This window comes from Oncorhynchus tshawytscha, linkage group LG07 (assembly GCF_018296145.1).
Source record: "Oncorhynchus tshawytscha isolate Ot180627B linkage group LG07, Otsh_v2.0, whole genome shotgun sequence".
NCBI lineage: Eukaryota > Metazoa > Chordata > Actinopteri > Salmoniformes > Salmonidae > Oncorhynchus > Oncorhynchus tshawytscha.
This window is the reverse complement of record NC_056435.1, coordinates 12,702,332-12,725,040: the sequence shown is the minus strand read 5'-3', so window position 1 is coordinate 12,725,040 and position 22,709 is coordinate 12,702,332. Positions and strand designations below refer to the sequence as shown.

The 22,709-nt window shown below is 48.4% G+C and overlaps 1 protein-coding gene across 1 annotated transcript in view; it reads left to right on the top strand.

Annotated features, from left to right (window-relative positions):
* LOC112255195 (ras-associated and pleckstrin homology domains-containing protein 1) overlaps positions 1-22,313 on the top strand; it is a 76,851-nt gene extending 54,538 nt beyond the window's left edge. The window contains 12 exon segments of the mRNA XM_042324999.1: positions 642-801; positions 3,522-3,643; positions 3,926-3,991; positions 4,097-4,240; positions 9,210-9,320; positions 10,002-10,100; positions 10,395-10,527; positions 11,168-11,304; positions 16,613-17,334; positions 17,376-18,829; positions 18,832-19,781; positions 19,783-22,313. Coding sequence (XP_042180933.1) covers positions 642-801; positions 3,522-3,643; positions 3,926-3,991; positions 4,097-4,240; positions 9,210-9,320; positions 10,002-10,100; positions 10,395-10,527; positions 11,168-11,304; positions 16,613-17,334; positions 17,376-18,829; positions 18,832-19,781; positions 19,783-20,202 — 4,518 coding nt within the window. The 3' untranslated portion in view covers positions 20,203-22,313.
* Positions 22,314-22,709: the final 396 nt, after the last annotated feature.

Genomic DNA, 22,709 nt, shown 5'->3' with positions numbered 1-22,709 from the left:
GGGAGCCTGCTACGGCTGTATTAGATAGGACTTGAAAGGGGTGTGATTTAAAGTCGAGGCAGGAGAGGGAGCGAGCCTGTTACGGCTGTATTAGATGGGACTTTGATAAATGGCAAATCGCCAATTAAAATAAACATATCACATTGACCATATTGTTTTGGGGGAAGCCCAATTTGATTCTGAGTCGGTGCATATAACGTTTTTGTGTGAACTATTTGTAAGATATGATTTTCCAAGCTCAGGTCCTTGTTTAAATCACTTCTGCTCCGTGCGCTCTGAAGTCCACAATGTAGGGGGGAGGTTTTAAGGGTTATGCTAGATGGTGATGGACAAATAGATCAGCCAATTAAAACCAGTGGTGTTTAGTCCGCTCCTGCCATAGACTTCCAGTCAAGTCCCGTTTTGAGGCGCTGTAAAAACCTGACAGTTCAACCGAGAGGGAGCCAGCTGGTAGACGAGGTTAAGCTCTTGCAAACTTCATTGCTGTCATTCTCAAAACCAAACATTCATTATGACAAAGATTTGGCATGATGGCACAAGCAGACTGGCACTCAGGCTAGTGAGAGAACTGTTCTATATGAAGTGCCTGACCGTTCTGCACCTCTTCTTCCTCCTCATCCCTCTTCGTCGTCGTCCTCCAGCTGGTGATCCGGGTGCACATGTCGGACGAGAGCTCCAAGACCATGATGGTGGATGAGAGACAGACTGTCAGACAGGTGCTGGACAGCCTGCTGGACAAGTCCCACTGTGGCTACAGCCCCGACTGGTCGCTGGTGGAGACCATCAACGAGCTGCAAATGGGTATGTATATACTGGCAACGATGCTGGGAATATACTGGGGGGGTGAGATATTGAGGAGATACAGGGTTATACTGGGGGAGAGGGAGATATTGAGGATGATACTGGGAATATACTGGGGTTGAGGGAGATATTGAGGAGATACAGGGTTATACTGGGGGGAGGGAGATATTGAGGAGATACAGGGTTATACTGGGGGAGTGAGATTGAGGAGATACAGGGTTATACTGGGGGAGAGGGAGATGTTGAGGATTATACTGGGGTTGGGTTGAGGAGACAGGGTTATTGAGGAGATACAGGGTTATACTGGGGGAGAGGGAGATATTGAGGATGATACTGGGGGAGAGGGAGATATTGAGGATGATACTGGGAATATACTGGGGTTGAGGGAGATATTGAGGATGATACAGGGTTATACTGGGGGAGAGGGAGATATTGAGGATGATACTGGGAATATACTGTGGTTGAGGGAGATATTGAGGAGATACAGGGTTATACTGGGGGAGAGGGAGATATTGAGGAGATACAGGGTTATACTGGGGGAGAGGGAGATATTGAGGAGATACAGGGTTATACTAGGGGTGAGTGAGATTGAGGATGATACTGGGAATGAGTGAGATATTGAGGATGACACTGGGAATATACTGGGGGAGAGTGAAATTGAATATGATACTGGGAATATACTGGGGAGAGTGAAATACTGGTGGATATACTGGTGGAAACTTGGGGAGATATTGGGAGAGAGTGCGGCATACTGAGCCAATGTGGACACTCGGACAGTGTCAACTTGTAGTGTTGTCTAGGTAGTAGCTGGTATTGTAACCATTTGTGTTTTCAAGACTGTCCGTGAATGTCTCTGCAGCTGTTCATCTGTCTGACGGAGTGAGTCAGGGACGGGCGCCCAGCCTTTCTAATGCTAGAGGAAGCACTCGTGGTAGGTGCAGGCAGCGTGGTTATTTAGGCTGCTAGAGGAAGCACTCGTGGTAGGTGCAGGCAGCGTGGTTATTTATGGCTGCTAGAGGAAGCACTCGTGGTCAGGTGCAGGCAGCGTGGTTATTTAGGCTGCTAGAGGAAGCACTCGGTAGGTGCAGGTGCAGGCTTCTAGAGGAAGCACTCGTGGTTATTTAGGCTGCTAGAGGAAGCACTCGTGGTAGGTGCAGGCTACATGGTTATTTAGGCTGCTAGAGGAAGCACTCGTGGTAGGTGCAGGCAGCGTGGTTATTTAGGCTGCTAGAGGAAGCACTCGTGGTAGGTGCAGGCATATGGTTATTTAGGCTGCTAGAGGAAGCACTCGTGGTAGGTGCAGGCAGCGTGGTTATTTATGGCTGCTAGAGGAAGCACTCGTGGTAGGTGCAGGCAGCGTGGTTATTTATGGCTGCTAGAGGAAGCACTCGTGGTAGGTGCAGGCTACATGGTTATTTAGGCTGCTAGAGGAAGCACTCGTGGTAGGTGCAGGCAGCGTGGTTATTTAGGCTGCTAGAGGAAGCACTCGTGGTAGGTGCAGGCAGCGTGGTTATTTAGGCTGCTAGAGGAAGCACTCGTGGTAGGTGCAGGCAGCGTGGTTATTTAGGCTGCTAGAGGAAGCACTCGTGGTAGGTGCAGGCAGCGTGGTTATTTAGGCTGCTAGAGGAAGCACTCGTGGTAGGTGCAGGCAGCGTGGTTATTTAGGCTGCTAGAGGAAGCACTCGTGGTAGGTGCAGGCAGCGTGGTTATTTAGGCTGCTAGAGGAAGCACTCGTGGTAGGTGCAGGCAGCGTGGTTATTTATGGCTGCTAGAGGAAGCACTCGTGGTAGGTGCAGGCTACATGGTTATTTAGGCTGCTAGAGGAAGCACTCGTGGTAGGTGCAGGCAGCGTGGTTATTTATGGCTGCTAGAGGAAGCACTCGTGGTAGGTGCAGGCAGCGTGGTTATTAGGCTGCTAGAGGAAGCACTCGTGGTAGGTGGGCAGCGTGGTTATTTATGGCTGCAGGCAGCGTGGTTATTTATGGCTGCTAGAGGAAGCACTCGTGGTAGGTGCAGGCAGCGTGGTTATTTAGGCTGCTAGAGGAAGCACTCGTGGTAGGTGCAGGCAGCGTGGTTATTTAGGCTGCTAGAGGAAGCACTCGTGGTAGGTGCAGGCAGCGTGGTTATTTAGGCTGCTAGAGGAAGCACTCGTGGTAGGTGCAGGCTACATGGTTATTTAGGCTGCTAGAGGAAGCACTCGTGGTAGGTGCAGGCAGCGTGGTTATTTAGGCTGCTAGAGGAAGCACTTGTGGTAGGTGCAGGCAGCGTGGTTATTTAGGCTGCTAGAGGAAGCACTCGTGGTAGGTGCAGGCAGCGTGGTTATTTAGGCTGCTAGAGGAAGCACTCGTGGTAGGTGCAGGCAGCGTGGTTATTTATGGCTGCTAGAGGAAGCACTCGTGGTAGGTGCAGGCAGCGTGGTTATTTATGGCTGCTAGGGAAGCACTCGTGGTAGGTGCAGGCATGGTTATTTAGGCTGCTAGAGGAAGCACTCGTGGTAGGTGCAGGCAGCGTGGTTATTTAGGCTGCTAGAGGAAGCACTCGTGGTAGGTGCAGGCAGCGTGGTTATTTATGGCTGCTAGAGGAAGCACTCGTGGTATGTGCAGGCATTGTGGTTATTTAGGCTGCGTCACACATTCCCTTTCCCTTCTATAGTGCACTACCTTTGACCATGGATTGAACCATGTTTCACACACACTCCCTCGCTCTTTCTCTGTCCTCAGAGCGGATCTTTGAGGACCATGAGAACTTGGTGGAGAACCTACTGAATTGGACCAGAGACAGCCATAACAAACTGATGTTCATCGAGCGCATCGAGAAATATGCCCTCTTCAAGAACCCCCAGGTAAGACCTTGGAACTAGAAAAAACCCTTCCAATGTGTTGTGTGTACACTACTCACACAGCTTTAGTGTAGAGTACACACACACACACATTTCTTATGCATGCTAAGAGCCCTTGAGAGTGCGTGTGTTTAAGAAGTAGGTTGTGACTGAATATGAGAAGGCTAGGCGAGCCAGCTCGTCTGGAGGAGTGTGTGATCTGCTGTTTTCAACTGGTGTCTATTTCTCCTTTGCTTTCCTCTGTTTCTCTTTCTCCTTCTCTCTATTTTCCCTGCTTACTTACAGAACTACTTGTTGGGGAGGAAGGAGACTTCTGAAATGGCCGATAGGAATAAAGAGGCCCTACTAGAGGTGACAGACACATACATGCGCGCACACACACGGTCTCTCCCACACTACCACACACCTCTCTCGTGCTCTTTAGATTACACTAATAACGACGATGTGTTTGTGCAGGAGTGTTTCTGTGGCAGCTCAGTGTCAGTACCAGAAATAGAGGGAATCCTCTGGCTGAAGGATGATGGGAAGAAGTCGTGGAAGAAGCGATACTTCCTGCTGCGCGCATCAGGAATCTACTACGTACCGAAAGGCAAAGCTAAGGTTAGCCACCCACTGAATACTCCAATCGACTGCTGATGTAAAAAGCGCTTTATAAAATACATTTGATTGACTGATTGATTGGAGTGTGTGTGTGTATTGGGTTCACATGTTCATGAGAAACAAATCCACCCCATCTCTCTGGTATTTCCTGTTTCTGGATATGATGACACAGGACTCCACAGGGATCGACCGAGCATGTGCCTCTTCTCCTATTGTATTATGGGTCATTGGTTACTCCTGGAGACCAATATTTCTCAACATCAAATCAAAGCTTTTGTTTGTCACGTGCGCCGAATACAACAGGTGTAGACCTCACAGTGAAATGCTTACTTACAGGCTTACTTACAGAAATAAAACAACAGTAAAAAGACATTTTGAAAAAGGAGTAGCAAGGTTATATACAGACTAGAGGTCGACCGATTATGATTTTTCAACACCGATACCGATTATTGGAGGCCCGATACCGATTAATCGCCCGATTTATAATAATATATATTTTTTATTTGTAATAATGACAATTACAACAATACTGAATGAAACTTATTTTAACTTAATATAATACATCAATAAAATCAATTTAGCCTCAAGTAGATAATGAAACATGTTCAATTTGGTTTAAATAATGCAAAAACAAAGTGTTGGAGAAGAACGTAAAAGTGCAATATGTGCTATGTAAGAAAGCTAACGTTTCAGTTCCTTGCTCAGAACATAAGAACATATGAAAGCTGGTGGTTCCTTTTAACATGAGTCTTCAATATTCCCAGGTAAGAAGTTTTATGTTGTAGCTATTATAAGACTATTTCCCTCTATACCATTTGTATTTCATTAACCTTTGACTATTGGATGTTCTTATAGGCACTTTAGTATTGCCTGTGTAACAGTATAGCTTCCGTCCCTCTCCTCGCTCCTCCCTGGGCTCGAACCAGCAACACAGCAACAACAACCACAACATCGAAGCAGTATTACCCATGCAGAGCAAGGGAAACAACCACCCCAAGGCTCAGAGCGAGTGATGTTTGAAACACTATTAGCACGCGCTAACTAGCCAGCCATTTCACTTCGGTTACACCAGCCTCATCTCGGGAGTTGATAGGTTTGAAGTCATAAACAGCGCAGTGCTTGACGCACAGCGAAGAGCTGCTGGCAAAACGCACGAAAGTTCTGTTTGAATGAATGTTTACTCGCCTGCTTCTGCCTACCACCGCTCAGTCAGATACTTAGATACTTGTATGCTCAGTCAGATTATATGCAACACAGGACACGCTAGATAATATCTAGTAATATCATCAACCATGTGTAGTTAACTAGTGATTATGATTGATTGTTTTTTCTAAGATAAGTTTAATGCTAGCTAGCAACTTACCTTGGCTTAATGCATTTGTGTAACAGGCAGTCTCCTTGTGGAGTGCAACGAGAGAGAGGCAGGTTGTTATTGCGTTGGACTAGTTAACTGTAAGGTTGCAAGATTGGATCCCCCGGGCTGACAATGTGGAAAAACTGTCGTTCTGCCCCTGAACAAGGCAGTTTAACCCACCGTTCCTAGGCCGTCATTGAAAATAAGAATGTGTTTTTAACTGACTTGCCTAGTTAAATAAAGATTAAATAAAGGTCTAAAAAAAATACTGATTTCCGATTGTTATGAAAACTTGAAATCAGCACAAATTAATCGGCCATTCCGATTAATCGGTCGACCTCTAATACAGACACCAGTTAGTCAGGCTTATTGAGGTAGTATGTACATGTGGGTAAAGTGACTATGCATATATGATGAGTAGCAGTAGTGTAAAAGAGGGGTTGGCGGGTGGTGGGACACAATGCAGATAGTCCGGGTAACCATTTGGTTACCTGTTCAGGAGTCTTATGGCTTGGGGGTAAAAACTGTTGAGAAGCCTTTTTATTCTAGACTTGGCACTCCGGTACCGCTTGCCATGCGGTAGTAGAGAGAACCTTCTATGACTGGGGTGGCTGGGGTCTTTGACAATTTTTAGGGCCTTCCTTTGACACCGCCTGGTGTAGAGGTCCTGGATGGCAGGCAGCTTTGCCCCAGTGATGTACTGGGCCTTACGCACTACCCTCTGAAGTGCCTTGCGGTCGGAGGCTGAGCAATTGCCGTACCAGGCAGTGATGCAACCGGTCAGGATGCTCTCTGTTGCAGCTGTAGAACCTTTTGAGGATCTCAGGACCCATGCCAAATCTTTTTAGTTTCCTGAGGAGGAATAGGCTTTGTCGTGCCCTCTTCACGACAGTCTTGGTGTGTTTGGACCATTCTAGTTTGTTGTTGATGTGGACACCAAGGGATTTTAAGCTCTCAACCTGCTCCACTACAGCCCCGTCGATGAGAATGGGGTCGTGCTCGGTGCTCCTTTTCCTGTAGTCCACAATCATCTCCTTAGTTTTGGTTACGTTGAGGGATAGGTTGTTATTCTGGCATCACCCGGCCAGGTCTCTGGCCTCCTCCCTATAGGCTGTCTTGTCGGTGATCAGGCCTACTGTTGTGTCGTCAGCAAACTTAATGATGGTGTTGGAGTCGTGCCTGGCCATGCAGTCGTGGGTGAACGGAAAGTACAGGAGGGGACTGAGCATGCACCCCTTGGGAGCTCCAGTGTTGAGGATCAGTATGGCAGATGTGTTGCTACCTACCCTCACCACCTGGGGGCAGCCCGTCAGGTAGTCCAGGACCCCGTTGCCGAAGGGGGTGTTTAGTTCCTTAGCTTAGTGATGAGCTTTGAGGGTACTATGGTGTTGAACGCTGAGCTGTAGTCAATGAATAGCATTCTCACATAGGTGTTCCTTTTGTCCAGGTGAGAAAGGGCCGTGTGGAGTGCAATAGAGATTGCATCATCTGTGGATCTGTTTGGGCGGTATGCAAATTGGAGTGGGTCTAGGGTTTCTGGGATAATGGTGTTGATGTGAGCCATTACCAGCCTTTTCAAAGCACTTCATGGCTACAGATGTGAGTGCTACAGGTCTGTAGTCATTTAGGCAGGTTGCCTTTGTGTTCTTGGGCACAGGGACTAGGGTGGTCTGGTATTACAGACTCAATCAGGGACATGTTGAAAATGTCAGTGAAGACACCTGCCAGTTGGTCAGGATATGCCCGGAGCACACGTCCTGGTAATCCGTCTGGCCCTGCAGCCTTGTGTATGTTGACCTGTTTAAAGGTCTTACTCACGTCGGCTACGGAGAGTGTGATCACACAGTCGTCCGGAACAGCTGATGCTCTCATGCATGCCTCAGTGTTGCTTGCCTCAAAGCGAGCATAGAAGTGATTTAGCTTGTCTGGTAGGCTCATGTCACTGGGCAGCTCGCGGCTGTGCTTCCCTTTGTAGTCTGTAATAGTTTGCAAGCCCTGCCATATCCGACGAGCGTCGGAGCCGATGCAGTATGATTCAATCTTAGCCCTGTATTGACGCTTTGCCTGTTTGATGGTTCGTCGCAGGGCATAGTGGGATTTCTTGTAAGCTTCCGGGTTAGAGTCCCGCACCTTGAAAGTGGCAGCTCAACCCTTTAGCTCAGTGCGAATGTTGCCTGTAATCCATGGCTTCTGGTTGGGGTGTGTACGTACAGTCACTGTGGGGACGACGTCCTCCATGCACTTCTTGATAAAGCCAGTGACTGATGTGGTATACTCCTCAATGTCATCGGAAGAATCCAGGAACATGTTCCAGTCTGTGATAGCAAAGCAGTCCTGTAGTTTAGCATCTGCTTCATCAGACCATTTTTTTAATAGACCGAGTCACTGGTGCTTCCTGCTTTAATTTTTGCTTGTAAGCAGGAATCAGGAGGATAGAGTTGTGGTTGGATTTACCAAATGGAGGGCGAGGGAGAGCTTTGTACGCGTCTTTGTGTGTGGAGTACAGGTGATCTAGAATTTGTTTCCCTCTGGTTGCACATTTAACATGTTGATAGAGATTTGGTAGAACTGATTTAGCCCCATGTTGAGTGTGTGTATGCTTTAGCTTTTAGCCCAGGGTCGTGTTCAGAAGGCATGAAACGGAAGTAAACCTTGGACTTAATTTTTGCCCACACCGTTTCCATTTTCTTGTCCTCTCTGATTATCCCATCGGTTGTCTCCTTTAAAAAAAAAAGGATATACAATGCCATCCTGTGATGTTAATTCTGCAATGAGTGAACCAGTAATCTGATAAGATTTGTCATGTTGTTGGCCAAACAGTGAGTATTTCAACCTCTACTTGAATGAATACCTTATCAAACCACTTTGGCCTCTAGGCATTGGCCTCGGCCAGTCTGTAACCAGTATCATATTATCAATTATATGTCTATGTCTCTACTCACTCTCCTCTCTCTCCCTGTAGACTTCTCTAATCTAAAGCCTCAGACAATTTATTTAAAGTTTAGCAAAAATTGGCCGAGCTTTTATCTTACTGCTGTTGAGTTGCAATAGTAGAAGGCACAAGAAGTATTTAGATATTTGGTAGTGCATGGGCAGTTTTCCTCCTGTCATTCATTGACAGACCTACAGAGCTGTTTAACCTGTCAAGAAATGTCCAGTTATTCAACTGTCCCGTTAATCAACTGTCCCATGTTCGCTAGGTAGGTAAGTTAGGCTAACCAGCTATCTACATCTTGTAGTTTTCATGGCCAGATTACATGCCCGGGGGCCCCCATTTTTGATTTTGTTTAGACACTCCGGTATCATATCAACACACAAGACATGGCTAAATGTGTTGAATTGCAAGAAATTAGCTTTGAAACTATGAAATGTTATCTCTGCCCAATGGCAAAATGTGTAGAATTTCAGAAAATGACCTTTAAAACTGCAAAAGAGTGGCGACCGTTTGGGGTTGTAAGGTTGACGTTTGTTACTATGCAGATAAACAACAATATCCATCTGGACCTTCTGTCACCTAGGAAATTGTGTGACCGGAGTTCTCAAAGAGAATTTGATTACCCGTGCAATATATGATATAATCAATCATATATGAATCCTGTCTCTCCCTCCATATAGGCCTCCAGGGACCTGGTATGCTTTCTACAGCTGGACCACGTTAATGTGTACTACGGCCAGGACTACCGCAGCAAGTACAAGGCCCCCACAGACTACTGCCTAGCCCTTAAGGTAAGATAACCCCCCCCTGTTCCCCTAATGGTGCACTCCACTTCTGCTCCTTGTGGAGAATTGATTAGGAACATGGGCTAACTCATTTTTAGACAAGGGGTGGCACATTTTTAGAGTAGAGATGTTGCAGTGAGCCTGGACAAGCCCATTAAGATGGATCTGTTATGTGAGTGGATGTGGTCCCGGGGGGGTCTGGGTAATGATATCCTTTGAGGCCACTCCTTTCTAAAAGCACAGACCCTGAAAAACACCAAAAATAAGTGTTAAGGCGCCACTCTCCTATATTATTAATGTTGACCCACCTATCTTTAGCTGTAGTCAAACTAACAGGCGCAAAGGCAATTATCAAGGGTGGTTTTGGAATCGATGTCTTTACTGGAACGGAACGATCAGGGCCGGTCCTGGCCGCTCTGCCGCCCAAGGCGAGACAGAAAATTTGCTGCCGTCCGTAACGTCTAAAATAAGTGTTTTCCAGACGTTGAAGTTAGGTTCAATTTAGGTGCTGAATGAACGTTGAAAATATGTATTTTCCGGACGTTGAAATCCATTCTGAATGAAAGTTGAAAAGACGGAATTTATAGCTGCCTATGTTTAGGACAAATCAAGGCTGGTCTAGACCGGACAAAGTCTGAACATGGACATCTATGATTGGTTTGATTCGGTCTGTCTCTGTGTGTTAAGCACCCCCAGATCCAGAAGAAGTCCCAGTACATCAAGTATCTGTGCTGTGACGACGTCAGGACCCTCCACCAATGGTTCAACGGCATTCGCATCGCCAAGGTAAACCTTAACATCCACGTCACTCTTAAACATGACTATTAGAGGCTATATAACTTTTTCTCTCAAGCCAAAAGGGGTCTCCTAAACTAAAAGCTTACTTAAAAATTAAAAAAATAAAATTTGTTTCCCTTAACTTAAGATTGTGTTTTACAAGATAAGACATTGGTCAATATTAAATTATATATGAACCATGCGACCAAAACACAACATTCAATGTGAACAATTAGCAACTGCGCTTCACTTTTAATAAACAACTGTGACCTCTCTCTTTCCCCCATGGTGGCGGTGGTGTAGTACGGGAAACAGCTGTATGTGAACTACCAGGAGGCCATGAAGCGCACGGAGGCGGCCCACGACTGGTCCTCCCTCTCCACCTCCAGCATCCGCTCTGGCTCCAGCTCCGGCTCCGGCTCAGCCAGTCTGCCCGGTGAGTCAGCCTTCCAGGGCTTACAACTGGTCTGGGATCAGCTGCTCAAGTCCACGGTGGTCCACTGAGGCTTAATGGTAATGGCTGGGGGACTGTGATACACAAGCACAGATCCGGGATCAGCTTGGTAACCAAATCGAATTGACCTCAATTTGAGTAGAGATTGATATGCTATTAATTAATTGGCCATTATTTTCAATGACGATTTTGATTCAATTTATCAGATGGAGTTGACCACAACCCCTGTCTAGCAGTAGATACATTTATTATAGTTCTGATCTTGAATCAGTTGTTGTGGCTTTGAGGGTACACGATAAAGCTCTAGTCTATCTACAGAGATGTGGATTCACCCTTTTTTTACACATCCACTCCCATTAATCAAATCTGCAAAAGAGGGAGTTCTAATATGGCAGTTCAGTGGCTTCAGAGACTCTTGTTAGCCAATGTGTAGGTCAGAAATCTAGTGTTTATATGCTCCGGGGTGAAGTTTCCCCCAAGGTACAAATCTAGGATCAGCTTCCCCTTGCCTAATCCTAACCTTAACCATTAGTGGGGAAATGCAACACTGACCCAAGATCAGCATCTAGCGGCTCTCTTCCATGTCTGTGTGTGTGTGTGTGTGTGTGTGTGTGCCCCCCAGAGTCCCAGTCGAACCACTCGGGCCAGTCAGACAGTGGAGTGGACACGGCCTCCAGCCACGGGCGCTCCCAGAGCGTGGTCAGCTCCATTTTCTCTGAGGCCTGGAAGAGAGGAACGCAGATGGAGGAGAACACCAGGGTTAGTCCTTCTCCCCTTTGACCTCACATCTTCACGCCAATATATCCCTCCTTTGGATTTCCTCTCTCTCTATATGTCTCTCCATTATCTCTTCTCTTTGTCTCCCATCAGATTGTTTTACTGTGATGATTGATTTTGTCTCAGTCGCACTGTAGATGCTCTACAGACTATCAGTAACAATTCAACCAGGGCCGGCGCCAGAACAAATCAGTTGGACTCTTTTTGATTTCCATATACATTTTTGATTCAAATATGGGGCAAGTTTTTTTTTTTTTTGCAGGACCTCCTTCCGTGGCAAAACTAGAACCGCCATTCAAGCTAATGAGCAGTCATTCGGACCGCAACATTCTAACAGTTTAATTAAAACATTTCATATATGCTTTTGCAAAAAAATTATCATTTGGTTGTGTTTATGAAGGTCACATTAGACTACGAAAAATATATATTTCAAATCACACAAACGCTTTTTCATTCGTGTTACTTTTCATTCGTGTTACTTTTCATTCAAATCAAATCAAATTTTATTTGTCACATACACATGGTTAGCAGATGTTAATGCGAGTGTAGCAAAATGCTTGTGCTTCTAGTTCCGACAATGCAGTAATAACCAACAAGTAATCTAACTAACAATTCCAAAACTACTGTCTTATACACAGTGTAAGGGGATAAAGAATATGTACATAAGGATATATGAATGAGTGATGGTACAGAGGAGCATAGGCAAGATACAGTATATACATATGAGATGAGTATGTAAACAAAGTGGCATAGTTAAAGTGGCTAGTGATACATGTATTACATAAGGATGCAGTCGATGATATAGAGTACAGTATATACGTATGCATATGAGATGAATAATGTAGGGTAAGTAACATTATATAAGGTAGCATTGTTTAAAGTGGCTAGTGATATATTTACATTTCCCATCAATTCCCATTATTAAAGTGGCTGGAGTTGAGTCAGTGTCAGTGTGTTGGCAGCAGCCACTCAATGTTAGTGGTGGCTGTTTAACAGTCTGATGGTCTTGAGATAGAAGCTGTTTTTCAGTCTCTCGGTCCCAGCTTTGATGCACCTGTACTGACCTCGCCTTCTGGATGATAGCGGGGTGAACAGGCAGTGGCTCGGGTGGTTGATGTCCTTGATGATCTTTATGGCCTTCCTGTAACATCGGGTGGTGTAGGTGTCCTGGAGGGCAGGTAGTTTGCCCCCGGTGATGCGTTGTGCAGACCTCACTACCCTCTGGAGAGCCTTACGGTTGTGGGCGGAGCAGTTGCCGTACCAGGCGGTGATACAGCCCGCCAGGATGCTCTCGATTGTGCATCTGTAGAAGTTTGTGAGTGCTTTTGGTGACAAGCCGAATTTCTTCAGCCTCCTGAGGTTGAAGAGGCGCTGCTGCGCCTTCTTCACGATGCTGTCTGTGTGAGTGGAAAAATTCAGTTTGTCTGTGATGTGTATGCCGAGGAACTTAAAACTTGCTACCCTCTCCACTACTGTTCCATCGATGTGGATAGGGGGTGTTCCCTCTGCTGTTTCCTGAAGTCCACAATCATCTCCTTAGTTTTGTTGACGTTGAGTGTGAGGTTATTTTCCTGACACCACACTCCGAGGGCCCTCACCTCCTCCCTGTAGGCCGTCTCGTCGTTGTTGGTAATCAAGCCTACCACTGTTGTGTCGTCCGCAAACTTGATGATTGAGTTGGAGGCGTGCGTGGCCACGCAGTCGTGGGTGAACAGGGAGTACAGGAGAGGGCTCAGAACGCACCCTTGTGGGGCCCCAGTGTTGAGGATCAGCGGGGTGGAGATGTTGTTGCCTACCCTCACCACCTGGGGGCGGCCCGTCAGGAAGTCCAGTACCCAGTTGCACAGGGCGCTGTCGAGACCCAGGGTCTCGAGCTTGATGACGAGCTTGGAGGGTACTATGGTGTTACTTTTCATTAGTTTATGGTACTGTTTATGTAAAAACACCATTTTATTTGTTGAGTTGCCTTTGTTACAACTACGAAACAGAAAGCATATGTTGGGACTTGGTAACAGCTTTCTACGAAGGCAAAAAAAGATTATACCCCAACCACGAAGACGCACAGTCAGCAAGATGCTCAGTCAAATGATGAAACATTTGTTGCCTTAACATTATTTTAATCTCCAAGTGTGCTTGATAAATAGTGAAAATCGCCACAAAAGCATATAAATGGCATTCTATATGGCCGCAGTCAAAAATGGTCAATTACTATCAGCTTGTGCTTGCCATGGTGTGTGTCTTCACGCAATGGCATAAGTTGGAGCATGTCACATAAACAACGAAAGCTAGTGAGGTGCGTTGCTGATGTTGTTTTTTGCTTGAGATGTAGGGGCCTGCTCTCTGTGATGACGTTTTGTGCTGATAATCAGACAGTTGAATTGTCTCCGGTTTTTCTATCCAAAAGGGTTGTGTGAAATTAGTTTTGGCGTATGTTCAGTTTCGAGGTAATTATCGGGGTAATTGTCAACTGGGCACGGCACCTTTTAATTATCGGGAGAAGGAGGGAAGCAGGCCCTACTGTCGGGAGTAGTGGGGGAAAACCATAAAGGAAAATGACATGCCCTCCTAACATTGGTTATAACACACTATTTCTGATATTAAGAGTTTAACAATGGCAGTGTGTTTTATAGACTTATTTAGGTAAAGTCGAGGGAGGCATGACTTAAAACGTCAGAGTAATTTTATTAAAAATGACCTTTTATAAATGTGGCATGAACACAACCAGTCGTGATGTGTTCAACCGATTTTTGTCAAACAAATCACTTCAAACAGTAGGTTACCTTTTGCACGTTCGTCCAAAAATAGTTCCAGCGTCAAAACAGTGCACTGTGCACCCACCAACTTTCCTTCAATGTGCAAGTGGCTGAAACAACTATCTCACCAGAGAAAGCATCAGAGCGATGCTTGGCCCCGGTCTTACAATTTCAACAAAACGAAGGAGCTGGTCATGGACTTCAGGAGACAGTAGAGGGAGACTGCCGCCATCCACATCGACGGGGCTGCAGTGGAGAAGGTGAAGAGCTTCAAGTTCCTCAGCGTACACATCACTAACAATCTGAAATGGTCCACCCACACAGACATTGTGGTGTAGACGACGCCACAACAGCACCTATTCAACCACAGGAGGCTGAAGAAATTTGGCTTGGCCCCTAAGACCCTCACAAATGCACCATTTGAGTTCATCCTGTCGGGCTGTATCACCGCCTGGCGCCTACATCACCTGATGTCACAAGAAGGCCAAAAGGATCATCAAGTATATCAACCCACCTGAGCCACGGCCTGTTCGGCCCGCTATCATCCAGAAGGCGAGGTCAGTACAGGCGCATCAAAGCTGGGGCCGAGAGACTGAAAAACAGCTTCTATCTCAAGGCCATCAGACTGTTATATAGCCATCACTAGGCGGCTACCACCTGGTTACTCAACCCTGCACCTTCGAGGCTGCTGCCCTTATGCACATAGACATGACTTCACTAGTCACTTTCACTGGAACACTGGTCACTTTAATAATGTTTACATACTGTATTCTAGTCAATATGCCATCCTATTCAACTATTGCTGTATATATATATATACAATATTCTATCCTACGTACTCTACAAATATACTAAATATTCTATCCACGTACTGTCCATAATGTCTATACATCCCATCACATATATATTTATACTCCGGACTCTGACATTGCTCGTCCTAATATTTATATATTTCTTAATTCCATTTTTTAAAACTTTTAGACTTGTGTGTATTGTTATGAATTGTTCGATATTACTGCACTGTTGGAGCTAAGAACACAAGCATTTTGCTACACCCACAATAACATCTGGCTAAAATATGTGTATGCGACCAATACAATTTAATGTATTTTGCCCATGTACAGTATGTGATGCTGTCTGGCCAAAAAGAGTATGACATGCTGTTAGAGGAATTCAAATTCCTATATGTTTAATACCCAATTAAATTAATACACTCAGCCCATTTCTAAGGATTTGTAAGAAACTTGTTTACATAAAATGTACAGAGACCAGTCTCAAAATCAGGCACTAGCGTTTGTTCTCGAGAGTACTGAACATGATACAATTTACCACAGGTTATAAACTGAAAATGACGTCATTAGTTTTCGAACTGTCCCGTCTCTCCTCCACTCCGGTACAACGGCAGTATAGTTTTCAAGCCTTCCTACATCGTCTCACACCAATTTAGATCATTTATGACCAAGCCAAGGTCTTCCTGTGTAGATAAGCATTCTAGCCTGTCTGATGATAAGTTAATTAGTTTCTACCAAGGAACAGACAGTCATTGTTCTAATTCTTGATTATAATGACACACATTATATTCAGTACTAGGATTAAAATAAAATTCATACATCTATACTGTAGCATAATAGTATTCTGATTACTCAGTCCTGATTGAAATGTATACATAATTAGTCATTATTGATAAAAAATCCCTTAACACATGCCACACTATTTTTGTCCAGACAACATCACATCCATGGGCTACACATACTCAGACAGGGGAGCGCTGTTTCGCTCGCTCTGATGATTTATCTGAGATTGGTGAGTCTTTCTGTCTCCGCTCATCTTGGTCAAATAAATTATCAATATTTAAATACTTTATTTGGACGGGAGGAGGTACTGTAGGGCGGTCCAGGCCACCTAATGCCCACTCATAACACTGGGGCTGATTTCACTTTCTACTGACCCTTATCCTAAACTTAACCCTAGCCTTAACCTTATGCTAACCCTTACCCGAATCCTTATTCTAACCGTACCCTTATTGTTAGCAATTTGTGTTATTCTTCAATAACACAAACTCCAAAGCAACTCAGGGGGAGAAAAATAGGTTTATTCAAAGAGGACAAATCATAATGTTATGCTGGGAGGTAGATGTTCATTCTCCCCTGTCCTCAGCTTTTCTCCACAGAACAAAGGAAAAGGATGCCATTTATAACCCCCCACCCTAGCCTGGGGTTGACCAATTAGAAGTCCTTGCAGTACAACTGGGCCAATGGCCAAATAACAAGTATCCTGCTCCAGACTCAATGTACAGAACATAGCACACTGAGTTCAGGAGTGACATACCACAGATTCTAAACAGCTGTTGAACTGAAACCCAACTCCTATTTACATTGACAATTCCCTGTTGATCGTTAATTCTAGTACTCTTGTCCTCTTATCCTCTGCGTTGTGTATTTATCTTCAAAATATTCTTATACTCAAGCCGTCGCTTATCAACAGATTGTCCATGGTGATCCTGTACTGATTGTGTGTATTTCTCTGTCCCCGCACAGATGAGGGAGTCCACCCGAGGAGCCACCCTCCCCCACCCTGCCCACACGCACCGCCAGACCCCACAACTGGAGCCCCCTGCGTTGGCTGCGCCACAACAGCAGCCGCCTCCCCCAGACTCGCAGCAGCTACACCCACGCTCTACCCCCAAGCCACAGGGGGTACCTCCCCCACTTCAACAGCAACTGCCCCCCAGATCCGCAGCAGTTACACCCAGGTCTTGCCTACCCTGCCCCAACAGCCCTCCCCTCCACCGCCCCAACAGCCCTCCCCTCCACCGCCCCAACAGCCCTCCCTCCACCGCCCCAACAGCCCTCCCCTCCACCGCCCCAACAGCCCTCCCTCCACCGCCCCAACAGCTACCCCCCACATCCGCAGCAGTTACACCCAGGTCTTGCCTACCCTGCACCAACAGCCCTTCCCTCCACCGCCCCAACAGCCCTTCCCTCCACCGCCCCAACAGCTGCCCCCAGATCTGCAGCAGTTACACCCAGGTCTTGCCTTCCTTGCACCCACAGCCCTCCCCTCCACCACCCCAACAGCTCCCCCCCCAGATCTGCAACAGTTACACCCCTGTCTTGCCTTCCCTGCCCCTTCCCTCCACCGCCCCAACTGCCCTTCCCTCCACCGCCCCAACTGCCCTTCCCTCCACCGCCCCCCTCCACTGCCCTTCCCTCCACCGCCCCAACTGCCCAGCCCTCCACCGCCCCCCTTCCCTCCAAATGCCCTTCCCTCCACCGCCCCAAATGCCCTTCCCTCCACCCTTCCCACCGCCCCACAGCCCTTCCCTCCACCGCCCCAACAGCCCTTCCCTCCACCTGCCCCAACAGCCCTTCCCTCCACCTGCCCAACAGCCCTTCCCTCCACCTGCCCAACAGCCCTTCCCTCCACCTGCCCAACAGCCCTTCCCTCCACCTGCCCAACAGCCCTTCCCTCCACCTGCCCAACAGCCCTTCCCTCCACCTGCCCAACAGCCCTTCCCTCCACCTGCCCAACAGCCCTTCCCTCCACCTGCCCAACAGCCCTTCCCTCCACCTGCCCAACAGCCCTTCCCTCCACCTGCCCAACAGCCCTTCCCTCCACCTGCCCAACAGCCCTTCCCTCCACCTGCCCAACAGCCCTTCCCTCCACCTGCCCAACAGCCCTTCCCTCCACCTGCCCAACAGCCCTTCCCTCCACCGCCCCAACAGCCCCTTCCCTCCACCGCCCCCCTTCCCTCCAACAGCCCTTCCCTCCACCGCCCCAACAGCCCTTCCCTCCACCGCCCCAACAGCCCTTCCCTCCACCGCCCCAACAGCCCTTCCCTCCACCGCCCCAACAGCCCTTCCCTCCACCGCCCCAACAGCTGTCCCCACAGCCCTACAGCAGCTACAACCAAGCTGTGCCCCCGCCACCCCCTCCCCCGCCACCACCCCCTCCCCTGCCGCCCCTGCCTGCCAGCAGCACCCCTCACCACTCGGGCCCCACAGTGTTCGCCAAGTACAGCACCATCACCCGGCTGCAGAACCAGAACGCTGCCCACCAGGCTGCCAATCACCACAGGGCGCAAAACAACCACCAGAGCCCACCCAGGGCGTCAGCTCAAGCCCCACCTCCTCCCCATCAGACGGCTGTCAAACCGCTGGTCAATAACATCAACGTCCCGCCTCCCCCGCCGCCCCCTCCCCCGCCCTCCATGCCTGCTCTGGGGTCGGCCATGGCTGCACTCCGGCTCGGTTCCCCCAGCCCTGCCTCCCTGCCCCAGTTCATCCCACCACCGCCGGAGAGCAACGACATCCCCCTCCCCCTCCTCCTCCACCGCCCCCAGACCCGATGCCAGGTCTGTGCCCATTACCCTACGGCGCCAACGCCCTCCAGCAGGCACTGGCCCAGAAGTTCCCCAACGGTCCCCCCAGGGCCTCTTTCCCCCAGCTGCCAGACTGGTAGAGTCGCCCCTGGCACCATCTCCTCCCCCGCCACCTCCCCTCCTACCCCACCGCCTCCCCAGAAGCTCTCTGTGCCTCCTCCCCCACCACCTCCTCCCCCCCACCTCCTCCTCCCCCAACTCCTCAGCAGCAGTACTCGCCCGCAGCTGCTCCCCCCCTGCCCTACCCAAAACCTTCTCCCCAGGCTTTCTGCTCCACCACGGTGCCCGGAAGCCTCTCTACCCTGTTTCCCCTCTCCCCCGCCCCACCTGCTACCCCTACTCCTCCCCCACCCCCGCCCCCTCCTCCTCCGGTGTCAATGAAGAAGCAGCACAGCCTCCAGGTAGTCCACACTCCCAACCAGCCCCCTCCCACATTTCCCAAGCAGCACAGCCTCTCCAAGCCGCCACCCATGTCATTCATGGCTCCGCCCACCACTACCTCCCTGGTCAAACAGATGGCAAGCCAGTTCCCAGGGTCCACACTGTCAACCAATCAACTTGAGAGCCCCAAAGCCCCCCTTTCCCCTCCCGCGGTGAAGGCCAAACCAAGATGGCAGCCAGGCTGTGGACAGGCCCAGCAACAGGCCTCTGAGTTCCCTCCACCCGCTTCTGAGAGCAGCCTGTCTTTCCCTCCTCCTCCCCCTCCTCCTCCGCCCCCACCTGCTCCAGTTACCGGCCTTGCCCCTCTTGCTCCACCTCCCCCCCCATCACTGGCCCCACCCCTCCGCCTCCCCCTCTCCCCCGGCAACCTATGCTCGCCCCTGAAGACATCTCCATCGGGCTCCTACACACCTTCTTCAGGCTCCTCTGGCTGGGGGGGCAGGAAGCCCCCGCCTGCCACCCCCCAGAAGGCCTCCAACATCAAGTCTAACTCCTCGGCTGAATACCAGGAGTCCCGCAGGAACCTTCTCAGCAAGTTTGCCCCCCAGTCCTCTTCCCCCTCCACCTTCCAATCCTTCCCTGCCGTGTCCTTGGATAGTTCTCCCTCTAAGGACCCCTCCTTCTCCCCGGCCGCCCCCCCGGCGCCCCCCAAGCCAGGCAAGTTAAACCTGGCCAACCTGGCCCTTCAGGCCAAAGTGGGTCAAGTGGGCCAGCAGCGTCAGTCCACCGCCGACTTCCCCTCCCTTCCAGCGGAGTGCGCCGTGGCCTACCTCCCCACTCCCCCACTGGCTTTTGATCTCTTCCCCCCTCCTCCACTGCCCAGTGACGGCCACGTCGGGGCACCTAAGGTAGCAGTGGTCAACCCCAGCCAAAAGTACCGCCTGCCCCTCCCGGTCCCCCTCCCCCGCCACCATCAACTCCTCCTGGGGCAAGGGCTCCCTGAAGAAGGCCCCCCCCATGCTGCAGAGGAACCAGCCGTCCCTGCCTCCCAAGCTGCCCCTGCCTACCTCGCCCCCCAAGGGGAACGGTAACAACGGCGCCCCCCAGCCGGGCAACTTCATGGACGACCTGAACCGGACTCTGAAGCGCAAGTCGGTGAGCCGGCAGGGCTCGCTCTCCTCGTCCCGCCTGTCCGGCCCCAAGCTGGAGCCTGCCGCGGGCACCATGGACGACATGGAGTTGGCACTGGCCCCTCCACCGCCCGAGTTGCTGTCAGGGGGGAACATCTCAGGCTATGCAACGCTACGGCGGGGGCCCCCACCGGCCCCACCCAAGAGGGGGGGCAACACAAAACTGACACACTGACCAGGGTAGTGGTAGAAAAGGAGACTGTTGGATGATGCCTACTTTACCTCTCTTGGGGAGGAGTTTCTATCTATCATATCTATCACACAGGACCGTCAGTGGACATTGACAAACTGGACTCCTCGTGTTCCATGATTATGATGGTGAATATTTAACCATGTAAATAAGGAAACGCCAAACCACGTATCAGCTTCTTCGCCATATGTTTGTGCCACGTAGTCAGAAAACCAATAATAACGACGTTAGGATTCATTCTGCATTGGTACTGCATGGACATGCTGTAAAACATGACGCTCTGTGTGTGTGTGTGTGTGTGTGTGTGTGTGTGTGTGTGCCCGTTTTGTGTGCGTACCCATGTGTTTTCACATGCATCCATGTGTGTGAGAGCGAGAGATAAAGGGGAAATGGGAGACAGCCCATAAAGGAAGGCCTCTGTAATAGGGATTATTATTTTGCCTCTGGTTTTATATGTAGTTATTTAATACGTGAAAGGATTTTCTTTAGAGTTACGTTTTTAAAAGCTGCAAGTATGTTGGAGAGAGGCGGATAAGATCAAAAAACTTGAATCAATGAGAAGAATTCTCAGAGAGTTTTGACATTTCCTAAGTATTCCCTGAATGTTTTGCAAGTGTCTCACGCAAATCGGAAGGACGCCTTTTTTCACAGACGATTGCACTCTCTCGAAGGAATCTCCAAATGGGGGAAAAAAGGAGATTCTCTCCTCCCAAAGGCACGAAACCATGACTGTGCAACTGGAAACATTTGTGACTGGGAATCATTTTTTTGTGAATTTTTTTATTTAATGCATACAATTTTTTTTGCTTAACTGAAGACTGGAACGGCACGTCGTGTGTATGTCTTTCGAATGCCCTGTGGGTTGTGTGCTGTGTTTGTTTGACCTTTGACCTGGCCGGCATCTGAGTCGGGTTCATTAGGCACCAAGCAGAAGAAACGGACTGTGAAACAGGGAGGGACTCACTGGATTTGTCCAATTGGAAACACACATTTTAGATTTTCGTTGGGGACATGCTTTAAAACGTTTGGTGCTTAATGAACATCTGCTTCTGTTTATCTGTACAGTAACAGCTTCTGCTCCCCTCCCATCGGCCCCTGCCGCCTTTAGATTGTCACATGACATGGCCTAAAATCATAGAAATAGAATGTACAGAGTGGGGGCAGCTTTGCTCCAGGTGCCGTTTACCATATACTCAGTTATTCTCAACATGGTGGCTAAAATTAAAGCGACACGTTGTTGCTTTAAGGTACTGATCATTGAATTATGTTGTCAGTCGCATTAGACTAGACCTGACTGGCTAAATTAATTCACAAATTCCCGTCTGGCTCGCATTAAAATTGAATGTTGCTTTCTATATCCTGTTTTTATGGCCTAAACATCCCAGTGTGGTGCAGTTTCCTGCTTCTCCTGCCGAAGTGCAGTGCAGAGAGGAGGGGAAGGGGGGTTCTCGCAGCAATGCCTTCATTTCAAGGGTGCTAGTACTTATTGTCCTAATAAGCCTGGATATCAAGGTGCTGACATCTTAAAAGTTGAATCTAGGGTTTGTCCCCAATCCTCCACTCTTCTCCGGAAGTGTGGCCATCCTGGATTGGATTGATAGAAGCTTTAGCTTCGGTTTCCACCATTTTCAGCAATCGATACAGTATAGCGACCATAACCAAATAAAGCTGAATGTCCGTACTGAACTCAAGTGGACCATGAATGTTGAGGGACCACTGCTAGACGCATAAAACATGCTGTCATATTAATCTTGCTTATATCTACATTGCTTCTGCTCCGTATTGGTGAAGTTGGCTCGAGACGCTGATCTTGGGTCAGTTGCACATTTTTGCAGGTTGGGGTGAGGGAAGCTGATCCTAGATCTGTACCTAAGGGGAAACTTCACCCCAGAGCCTGTGCATTTTCATGATTGAATATCATCCTTTTCAGGTTGTTGGTTAACAGTATGTCAAACTGAAGTAGGCATTAAATTATTGAAGTGTTGTGTATCTGATTTTGGGGGCCATATGAAACTAAATGAATAAAACGGGGGGGAGATTGCAGACTAAATGTCTCTACTTGCCCGAAGATCACAATATAAATGTTGGTAATCATACCTCGACCATGTATCGCTGTCTTGTTTATCACCAACTCTATGGTTCATTTATTGGTCAACTTAAAGGGGCAATCTGGGACTTAAACACCCTTTTTTTGCTAAATAGCTAAGGAATGGGGCTGGTGTAATCTAACCACAAACAATTAACCAGGGATGGGATTCAATCCCCGCTTGCACCATCTAAAGGTCATTTTAAAATTGAGCCGACATCGTTTATCGTGAATGCAATGGAGTAAAACAAGCTTATATTTTTAGTTTTGATTGTGGTAAGTTCAAGAATCAACTTGATATCATTATTTTAAAAGTAAAATTGGATGTACCAATCCCAGATTGCTCCTTTAACCTTTATCTCTACTGTTGTGAAAGAATGAAACGTAAAGATTGAGGCTAGAGCTT